This window comes from Puntigrus tetrazona, unplaced genomic scaffold (assembly GCF_018831695.1).
Source record: "Puntigrus tetrazona isolate hp1 unplaced genomic scaffold, ASM1883169v1 S000000456, whole genome shotgun sequence".
Classification (NCBI taxonomy): Eukaryota; Metazoa; Chordata; class Actinopteri; order Cypriniformes; family Cyprinidae; genus Puntigrus; species Puntigrus tetrazona.
In genome coordinates this window covers 18,275-30,279 of record NW_025048098.1, presented here as the reverse complement: position 1 = coordinate 30,279, position 12,005 = coordinate 18,275, and the positions used below count along the sequence as shown (strand labels likewise).

Sequence of the window (12,005 nt, the reverse complement as noted above, 5' to 3'; positions counted from 1 at the left end):
GGATGGGTGGATGGATGGATGGATGGATGGGTGGATGGATGGATGAATGGATGGATGGATGGATGGATGAATGGATGGGTGGAACAACAGATACAAGATACATATAAGGTTAAAACAATAGCTACGTTGATATACGGATGGACAGATGTGGTGTACCTGCTTCACAGGAAGTGGGGCACTCTGTCCATTCACTGAAGGATGTGACTATACAGTCTCTCTTGCAGGGCAGCAGACAGGGTCTCACTGACTCCGGCCGGGGGGCTTCAGGACATCTGAAACATCACAGACACCGAGAGATCAGCAGGACGCTCAACGCAACGTGTGTTTTGATCACCGGAAGCAAAGACCCAATCAGCCAAACGAGATTCGTTATCAGACTTAACTACTGCAGGTCAACTGATCACACATCAGCTCAGACACCGGGCCAGAAAAGATCTTAAAACGGATGTTTTAGAGAAATACTGTCTATCTTTATCACAGCATTTTCTGCTCTTCCTCTCTGACCCTTCAAAAGAAACCGGCCATTACTGCTGTGCTTGGGCCTGCGAGATCTTTGGGAAACACTATAGCACACACAGTTCTTCCAATATGCTTTTTTAACTGCTCCATCCTTCAATAACATGTTAAGCATTACATTCACTGCATTAAATAATCAGCACTGAAATGCACACCGCATCTCAGAAAACTAGAGTCATTTTTGTGAGTCATTTCAAATTTTCCACTTCAACGTGTTAAATCAACTCAAGATTTAGTCTCCGCATGACATTTATTTTTGCATTAAGATTTAAGACTTTTTGAAGACCAAGTAAATAAACTGCAAAGAATAAAAGGTAAATGTCTTTTTTCAGTAACATGATAGTTTTGTTTCTAGCATAAGGTTTTAGAAATAGAATAAATAGACACAGAAATACATAAAGAAAAAAATATATATGTATATGTATATTTTTTCCTTCTTATCACACTGAAAAAATACTTACTTTCTATTTCACTATATTTGTGTTGTTTTCCACTGCAAATATGTTAAGACTCAATTTAAAATTAGTTATGAATAATTGGTTAGTTATGAAATCTGGTTATGGGAAATTAATCAAAATGGAGTTTACTATTAACACAATAACAAATATCTGCTTAGTAAAAAAACGTATTGGGCTGGTTTTGAACGACAAAGTTTTGTTTGGCAATATATGTATTTTTCAATTGCTCTAAATGTTGGGGCCTTAATTTGTGAATGTTAAGATACAAGAATATTTCCAACAAAAACAAGCCGCCTTAAGACCTTTTAAAACCTACAGAACCCTGAAAATGATTTAGTTAAAATATATGCATAAAAAAAGTGAAAGAACCTTATTAAAACCTTATTAAAGCAATAAAAAAAAAAAATCACTTCATGTCATCTCAAAGTACATGATATCATCAAAAAAATGGAAAATATAAGGATGCATTTTTTTTTATAGCTCTCCTAGTTTCAGCTTTATTGGTTTGAGTTTTATTGCCCAATGGATTACATCAGAATCCTTGCAAAGCAAAGCTCAGCAGCATCTGTATCACAACAGTGCTTCTTTTTCAATCGTATTTTCCTGCTCCATGGCTGCATTATGTCCCATCCAGACGAGGCAGATAAGGCCTCACATCCTGTTACAGTAGTCAGTCACTGGGTAATACTCTTCTTTTATCACTGTTACAGCTCCTCAATTTAAGATCAGGGGTTAGCTTTAATCTGCTCCTGTATTTTAAGCACCGCTCCGGCTCGGTCGAATTCCCTGGGATAAAGATAAACAGGGATGCAGCAGTCCAGCAGAGGGACACTGGGTAATCTGATCTCTGATCAAATCCTCTGGGCTCCGGCGCTCTGGGATGCTAGTCGCCATGTGCTCCATGTTTCATGAGGATTGCAAATCTGCCACAATATAATAAAGCAACAGATATGTACGGCTGATTCATTCGTAATACCAATAACAGAAGCGGTAAATCCTACCAGAGGAACAAATCCGGTTTGGGTGTGCAGGGCTCTCCTGGAGATCGGGTAAATTTCAAACAGATTTCAAGACGGGCACCGGCTCAACCATTTAATGCCTAGCCTGCTACAACTTGTTAAGAGCGCGACATCACGCAAGGAAACGACTCATTAAAAATTAAAACTGAATTTGTTATTGTTGTGAACTGAAAGGATTAGAGGAATAAGGCTTGGTAATGTTCCAACGGCGCCATTAAAAAAACAGCTCATACATTTAACCATGAGGAAGCACAAATGCATTATTCCCTCGCCCTCTCTAAGTTGTCATTATTTTTCAATTAGGATTAACTGTTATAACTAGCAGCGTGAAGTGAGGGATCGCATTTCCTTCAAGGTTTTACTGAAGTAGCTCATTAGAGTTTCTGGAAATACTATTATAACGCTGTCTGCGCATTGTTAATCACTTCTAATAGGATATTCCTTTAAAGGTACAACTTTTTTTGACCTGATAAGCAAATAAAATAACCAGAACTGTCTTAGAAACCAGTCGTGCGAGTAGCTCCTGTCTAAATGGGAAATTTTTTTTACCACATTAAATCAGCAATGTTATTGGGCAAAGCAGATCTGATTAATGCATATCCAGTGTTTGTATTATTTATATAATCTTATATAACAATTATATATATATATATATTAACATTCAATTTCAATATGTGTGTATCATGCGTATATTTATTATGTATATATAAATACATGCACGTTATATATTTTACAAATATTGGCATATATATGTTTATAGTCATATAATTTCTATTATATATAAATATATTTGATATATATAAACATAGCATATATTTCCTAACATATACATGCATATTAATGAATGCTTTTATTTTGGATCCGATGAATCACAATTAATTATTTGACAGCGCTAGTTTTTAATTATTTCTTATGTTCGTTAGTTTTATTTGCTTTTTAAATTTAGTTTTCATTTATTTTCGTTTCAGTTTTAGTTCAGTTTAGTTACACGTTCAATTTGAAAGCTGCGTGGGACCAAATTTAATCGAAAACAGAAAAATGCTAAATCTCGTCTTGCTAAAACAGTCCATCTGTCAAACATTTTCTTTTTTAAGCTTAGTTTTATTTCAGTTTTACTAAAATTCCTCACTAAAATTCTGCAAGTCTTTCGTCTAATATTTATATTTCCCCTTATTGCAATGACTGAAAATTAGGTTTAGCGAACAATAAAAATAAATGGAATGCAATTTCATAGAATTGCAACACCTCTGCTGCTGCTAACATATAAAGTCTGTCTTGTGTGAATAATTATTGTTACAGTCGCTCTTCATACTTGGTCTCTGTTGTGACAGAGTGGCAGTCCGCATGCTCTTGACGTCTGTTTCCTGCTCTTTGCTCACTATACTGTCTGTATAAGTATCCTGAAAAACAACTAGCTTCTCTAAGCTGTCAGAGCGAGAGATACACCTGAACGGCAGCAGCAGTTGTCAGTTACCGCGAGGCGCATCAAAGGTCCGGGCTCTGAGCTTTAACATCGCTGTCTGTGTGTCTGAGCGTTTTCTCTCAGTCTGACGCTGTGAGTGACACAAAGTGGCTCAGGGCAGGAAAACCTGCGTAAGCTCTGCCTGCTCCGGACCTGGGCAAAAAACATGATTTATGATTTACCAGACGAGATATTCAAAATGAAATGCGGCTCTGAGAGAAGATGTGAATTTTGATTTTGTTTTGGGTCACATTTAATGCCTCCGAAGCCACGTAAACAAAGCAACATTTTTGGGGTGACGACTGCATACAAATGAAGTCGAAATGCATCATTTTAGTTTCAAGATACGTGCATTACACCACACGCTATTCCATAGAATAGATGTGATTTTGACTTCAAAATACAGCAACTTTTTTTCAACCACATAACTACAGCACATACTATTATACAGTATCAGTATACTGTTATACAGTATTATAATATCCCACAATTCAAAAATTTGCTAAAATATATCACAGAAGTTGCATGTTTTAAATAAAGAACTGTGATACTTTCACAATTGCAAAAAAAAAAGAACTGTGAGAAAAAAGTTTAAATGTCATTTTTATCTTGTGGCAACAAAAGATTTTTTTTTTTTTTAGATATAATCAAATTTGTAAATCTGGAAAGAAAAAAAATCTGAATTGAGCGATAAACTTTGCATTAAAAAAGTCAGAATTTTAAAATGAAATGTAGCGATTACCTTTTAGTTTTTTTGGTTTTGTGGCGGGAAGAAAAAAACTGAATTGCGAGATATTAACACAGAATTATGAATTTTAGGACACCACACTCAGAACAAACGTAACTGCGAGGTGTTAGCACAGAATTCCTAGGAAAGAGTCAGAATTCTAAATTTGAATTCTAATTCTAATTCGCAATTCTAAATTTATATCTCGCAATTCTGAGACGTTTTCGAAAAAAAGTAAAAATTTAACAATGAGAAGCAGCGATTTTACTTTGTGTCAGAAAAAAAGTAGCAAGTAAACCCAGAATTTAAAAATAGGAAATTGCAATTAAAACTATTTATGAGGGGGTCAGAATTCTATGGGCATATCTTGAAAATCTGAGTGTATATTTCACAATTTTGACATCACTGTGAGTCAAAAAGTCTGAAATGTGAGATACAAACAAAAATAAACTATTAGATAAGCAAAACATTTATTTAATTTTTTTATTCCATCACGGAAAAAGGTCTTCCATAAATGACAGAAGTAAAACTCAGTATAGATACTTTTTCTGCATCATTCTGAGCACTGAGAAATGACTTGAGCGTTTGAAAAGTATTTATTTTTTCTGACACTTCATCAAATTGCACTTTTGCAACCTACGCCGTCTAGACTAAAACGCAACTTTCTGCTCCTTGAAGTGATAAAAAGCGAGTGGAAAATGCAGTATAATAGCTAAGCCTCTATTTGTCTACGCCAAAAAAAACCCCCACCGCTATTGTTTCCGCAAAGGACTGTCAGGAGGACAACGTCTAAGTGGATCAATGATGTATTTTTAGGGGGTTTGTTTGTGCTAAGCCTCAAGAGGCCCCTCATCTAGTGGTGATTAAATTGCATTAAAGAATCAAACCCTCTTAATTACCGCTATTATCATCAATAGGAAATTAGGCGGTCTGAAAATGACTGCGCTAATTAGCCTGTTTGTGACTCCATGTTTATTGGGCTTTCAGCAGCTCGTTTGCCTGCAGTGGAATGATAGGGTTTGTGAGCACGCAGACATCTGTAGAGCAATTACAATCTGCCACTCAAACACGGGCGATCCATCTTCTCCTCAACAATTCTCCATCACCACTAACCCAGACACTCGAGTTGAGGTAAGAGTCGCTCCACGTGGGATTACATCATGATAACAGATGGTAATATTGCGGCACGAAACGGCAAACTTTGCCGTCAATATGTATTTCAAAAAGTACAAAGCAGAAATTATATCGCGCATAAAGACGAATAAAGACCATTTCAGGGGCTACATTGAGAATTAAGCGCGCCATTATGCTGAAAAACCAATGGGTTCGTTATCGCAATGCAGAAAATCAATTACGCTTGTACGGTACTGAATGTTATCGTATCGCACTGCCTTCGCTTTAAAATGATTCAATTGAGTAAAGTATTTCAAATGTATCAGATTTAAATAAAAAAGTCAAAAGTCAAAATTTTACACTATATTAGGGCTATGAATATTTAATGAATAACTCAAAAACTAAAGAAAGGAGGCATAAAATACGGATTTCTTTTCATTAAAATTTATATAAATATTTATTTGAAATAATAATACGTTTTTATAATAAGTCTGTAAATATATGCATAAAAAGTAATGTAAACGTTGTAAAAATAATGAAACACTGAAGAAAATACTAATTGTTATTGCATATACATACAGACACATTACAGTAATGGAAATTACTGTAAAAAACTACTGTAAAATACTAAAAAATGTATTTACTTACTACTTATTTTGTTCACTTTTTGGTAACACTTTACACTTTAAGAGTCTTTTGTTAACATTAGTTAATGTATTAGATGACAAACAATCCATCAACAATACATTTATTGCACTATTTATTAATCTTTGTTAATGAAAATACAGTTGTGTTAGTTCACAATGCATTAATTAATGCTAACAAACTTGTGATTTTAATAACGCGTTAGTAAATGCTGAAATTAACATTAAGATTAATACAAGTATCGTTCATTCTTAGTTCATGTTTACTGATACTGTTAACCAATGTTAACTAATAAATCTTATTGCAAAGTGTTACTACTTTTTTATTTACATCTATATATATATATATATATATTTTTATTTCTTATGCACTTTTGAATGCAAAAAAGTTCTCAGAACAGCATAAGACATGTTTATCTACTAACAGCTATAACGTGGAACATTAATTAACAACACCACTGTAAAAAAGCAAAGATTATGCAATTGTATTGGAGCTGACAGCAAATTAATAACCTGCAAGATTGCTACTCATTTTACATGCAAAATAATCGTCCGGTCACATAAGAAGCCATTAACGCACAGTATTCTCCAGGGAAGGGAAAACAAATAAAAATGGCCTTTAAACATGCATGCGGACTTACTTTTTGGGCGGCACCTGTCCGACGTTGACTTTTACGCAGATGACCTTGCGCGTTTGAACACCCATGGTGCAGGTGGACCTGTCCGCGCTGGAGGAGGTGTTGAGGGTGGATGTGGTGGTGTCCTCCACGCACTGTCCCCAGGGCCCCGTCTGCCAGTGATACACGATGCAGGGATGCTCATTACAGTCGCGCACCTCCTGAAGGGCGCTGGTGTTAGGACAGCTGGAACCTCCTGCAGGAGTGTGAAGACATGCATTAGCTCTGACACGTGTCACACCACGCTTCATGTCACAGGATCTCCACACTGGAAGTGTTCAAGATGCACATCCGCTCAGGAGAAGACCTCGGCCGAAAATAATACACAATAACCAGAAATGCACTGCTGCTGTAACATTTGATACATTTCTTGTAGGCAGTGTTCATTTGATTAGCAAAAAACCAAAAACAATATATTATAAATATATAAATATACTACAGGGTAAGTAGAGTTAATACCCTCCAAAACTGTGAAATAATAATTTTAATAATAATTTTACATTTATTATTTTGTATGTGAATTCATTTTTTTTTTATTTTTAGCATCATAATCCTACAGAAATCATATAAAATGCTCAAGAAACATTTAATATTATATTATAAATGTTCAATACATCTGTGCTGTATCATATTTTTGGAAACACTTTTTTTTAAAATAATTTTTGTTTACAAAATATATGTATGTTTGCTGTGTATATTTATTATATATAATGTAAACATGTAACATTTTTCAAAATATATAGTGTAGATATATACATAATAAATACACACATAACACACAGATACATTATGCAAACAAGGATTCTCTGTTAAACAAAATTTTTAAAAGAACAGCATTTTTGAATTCTTTTGTCGGTTTGATCAACTGAATGCATCCTTGCTGAAAAAAGTGTTTATTTATACAAAATGTGCATTGACTGCCACTGATGTTTTATTTTTAAAGAAGTCTCTTCTGCTCAGCAAGAGTGCATTTATTTGATCAAAAATACAGAAAAAACAGTAATATTGTGAAATATTATTAAAGTTCAAAATAAAAGATTTCTATTTTAACATACTTCAAAATATAATTTATTCCAGTGATGCAAAGCTGAATTTTCAGCATCATCACTCCAGTCTTCAGCGCTACATGATCCAGAAATCACTCTAATATGCTGATTTATTACCACCGTTGAAAACCCGTTGTGCCGCTTAACATTTAGTTTGAACCCCGTGACACATTTTTCAGGATTCTTTGACGAATAAAAAGAACAACTGAAGACTTTATGAATATACTGAAATTAAAATTTGCCATATGCTGAATGCATATGAAAAGGTCCTTGTTATTTTTTTCCTTGCTTGCGTTCTCAGGAGCGAGGCAGGTCGAGTGTTCATTTTCTCAAATCTCAACATAACGCCGTCGTCTCCAGTCGCTTAAACTTGTTGTAAATTGATTAAGATGAAACACTCCACATAATTGCCGCCTCCTAATTCCTCACGAGTGGCAGATAGTCGATGCAGCCGGCGGAGAACGGAGCGGTGTGTCTAAATAATTGCTGACATTTACAGGTTTGCAGATGACGGAGCAGCCCAGCGGGAATGTGAATCAAAGCGCTCTCTTTCTCAGAGGACAGCGAGCGAATAAGTCTGCCAGCTTTAACTTTATAATGCACACTATAGTTATTGGATCTGACCGTCAGATCCATTAAACAGGTGATTATTGTGTTTATATCGGCCGTTGAGCTGAAGGGTAATAACAGGGCTTTTTTTTAAAAAACACTTTCTTGCCTTATAATTTAGTTCCCTTCAGTTCAAGGAGCTTTTGAGACTTTATCACACTTCATATTTTACTAGTTTCTCCTGTTAAAACATTAATCGCGCGCCTTAAAAAAGATTTGATCGCGGCTTTGGCGAGCCTTCAAGTGTAAGGGTTATTATCAGGAAGTTTACGTGAAATTATAACTAAATATGATATAAAAATGACTATACAGAGATAAATAAAATACTACAAAAAAAAGCAGATGAAAAGCCGTCAATTCAACTTTCAATTCATAAAAACGGTCTTCCAGAACTCTAAGTGGTTTTGTAATGACGTCTCAAAACGCTGCTGACGGATTTCGTGACTTTCAAGGTACAAAAAAAATCGTAAAATTATGTGCACTGATGGCGGAGATGAGCTACACTGTCACTTCTCGTTTTCATCAAAGCCAAGTATCTTTGGAAAAATGTGTTTGTTTTCTAACACGGTGAAGGCCAATGAATCAAACGAATGAAAAAAACACCCTGAATGAATCAAGCGTTTTCTCATAAGTGCTTACAGATATAAAAAGAGATGAAGAAAGAGATTTCCTGGCATATTTAACCTTTCAAGAAGCAGGAAAAATTCATTTGAGCCAAACTAAGCTTTAAAAGCTACCGTGGACTATATTTTAAAACTACAGTGTGTTCCTTTTTACTGTAAAAAAAAAAAAAAAACGATTCTAGGACAGAGAAGAAATACGTTAAATGATCGACTCCCATATACAGTGTGGAAACCGTCGGACAACAAATCATAAACCGCCACTTAGCTCATAAAATATTTATGCGCTTTGCGTAGCCGCAGTAAGTTAAACCGCTCAAGTAAACTCCTAAATCAACAGTATTAAAGTCATAAATATGCAAACAAGCGAGCAAGCCAGGGTTTACAAAAGAACAGTGTGAAACTTCAGCGACTGCTATCGATAATTACTAAAGCACGAAGAGTGTAAAACACTCAGGGTTAAGAACGAACAAAGCAAAGAGCGAAAAGCCTAAATGAGACTTCGCGGCCTTCCCACAGGAACACATTTGTGTCTCTGTGAAGCTTAACTGTGCAGCGTACCACCGCCTCCACACAGTCATGACATTGAGCTTTTCAGAAGGTGTTCTGCAATCAAAGAAAGCACGTTCACCGTTTTATTTCTGTGGGTGTTTTTAATGAACTGATTTCATAAAATGATCAGGTTTTAAGCCAGAAGCATACAAAAGACGAAGTATACTGGTACAGAACATGAATTGTTGTGCTGCCGCTGACAGCAAAGAAAACTGAGAACAGAAATACAGTAAATCACTGTTTGGGCTTTGCTGAATAACGATCTACAAAGTGAGGACAAATAAAATCTGTGTAATTATATTTAGCAGTAAACATACATATCCAAAAGACAATATAGAAACGATATACAGGACTAAAAACCATGTATATTTACTAGAAAATGTGATGGCTTGTAATATTTTATTTATCCATAATTAGTATTTTTAAAAATGTAGTTTTCTGCAATAAAAGCTCATTTAACTGACCAATATCAAAAATCGAAAATAGAAAACAAATAGTTACTAAATCTCAAGTTTTAACGCTTCAATGTTTAAATGAACTTAAATGAAATTTACATTTAAAATTTAATTAACATGGATTTCTTTATTATACCGATGTTTGAACGACCGTATTGATTCGTTAATTCTTACAGTTTTTATTATATATGATTATTGTATAATTATCAAACTGTTATTAGATTTAAATAACAATGATTAAATGCAATATTAAGAACGGCTTGTGAAAACAAACTAAACTGAAATGAAATGAAATAAAATAGTTGTCCACCTCACAGGTCTGGACCATTACACTGTATATATTATTATTCAAGTAACACTCTATTGCTCACCATAACAGTTTTTGCCTTGAAAGACAAAACCGTCCACAGAAGAAAAGACTAATGTCTGCAATAGTGACTCATGCTACAACATGAGAAAGCAATGCACGCACTCACCATGAACCGAATTCTGAATGCTTTCTCAACAGTATGCTTACACATTGTAAGTTTGCATAGCAAGAAGTGTTTGCATTCAGATACTACCGGACAAGTATGTTTCTGGCTTTTTTGCAATGTGCTATATCAGTTTCATAAGAGACCCAGAGGGCTATGATTTTTTTTCGTGTTTACAGTATGAGTTTCATCATTCTGCTGACTTGTTCACAAATGGACTCTCAAGGACATGCATAATGTATAAAGTCTCGCTGCATTTGGCATCTTACGTCAGACGTCAAGCAGATGTCTAGCACAGAAAGCATGGTGCATAGTCTCATCGTCGCATAAATCTATCGACCTCCCAAAGGGCAACGCTCAACTCATCGCTCAAAAACGTAGTTGCTTTGGCGGAAAATGGCGCTTAAAGCAAATGCATCCGAGCGAAAGATCTGACTTTCTTCATTTATATTCTCCAGGATGCAACATTAAACTTGTGAAAACAAGACTAAGAATAAAAGCCCGCGTTAACACTTTCTAACCCTATACATACTCAAACACAAGCTATTTATTGAAGATCTAAATCTACAAACTGCACACAAAAGATGAAAAGAAATCAATTGTACCGTAGAGCTCAGGAAACTTCGGAACCCTTGTAAGACCTTGAGATAAAGCAAAAAATATTAGCGTCTTCGTATTTAAATTCAGAGAAGCAGCGGTAAGAGAATAAATATTTCAGGATCTACTCGACTAGTGCTAAGTTTTACATATTTGAATCACGATAAAATAATCAACAGTAAGAAAAGACAAGATACAGCGGCTACTTCAAACCATCCAAACAAATCTGAGAGGACTTCTACATGAAAACTGCTCTACAGGCCATAAAAACATGAGATGTTTTGACGCGTTACCCTCCATAACTGTAATCCACGCCACTACCATTGACGTCACTGTGGAGAAAGCACAGCAATAATTCAGTATAGACTTCCCTGTTCTCTGCGCTTGATACACAAACGACAAATGAGGGGAGAATGTGCAACCATTTTTAACTTTACCATATTTGATACACAAATTTCTAATTGATAAACCTTATCAAAACTGGTCAAAAACCTGTTGCACATAATCTACTACATGCCTTTTGTTGTCGGATTGGGTTCATACTTTCTTAACAAGTAAAGTGTCTTTGTAGAATCGTTGTAAAAATGCAATTGAAATCATCATTACCACGTGAATGTAAGAATAACTTTTAATATTCCAGGATGAAAACTTATTTACCATCATTTTGTAGAAACAATGTTAAAATGTGAGCATTGAATATAATCAAGTATTTGGAGAACGTTTATCCGTAATCACTCAATCATCACTCTTTCGTATCGCATTATATGCTTTGCCCTTCAATATCAAAAAAATATAGAAATTTGATCTAAGTATCAAACCTTATATCGTCTTACTAAAATGCATTATTGGGAGGCAAAGATTGAAAGCTAACATTTATATGCATTATGTATCAGTGGTATGCTATACTGTTATAAATCTTATTGATTTACACTGCGAGCCATCAGATTTTTTATATTACCAAATGAATATCAGCAACAGCACCAAGCTGCATATTTTAGCTTAGTTTGGGCCTCTGAATAAAACTGAGCTGCTTTATT

The 12,005-nt window shown here is 35.0% G+C and overlaps 1 protein-coding gene across 1 annotated transcript in view; it reads right to left on the bottom strand.

Moving 5' to 3' along the window:
- LOC122333971 (thrombospondin type-1 domain-containing protein 7A-like) overlaps positions 1-12,005 on the bottom strand; it is a 63,486-nt gene that overhangs the window by 36,010 nt on the left and 15,471 nt on the right. Inside the window, 2 exon segments of the mRNA XM_043231831.1 lie at positions 157-272; positions 6,581-6,812. Coding sequence (XP_043087766.1) covers positions 157-272; positions 6,581-6,812 — 348 coding nt within the window.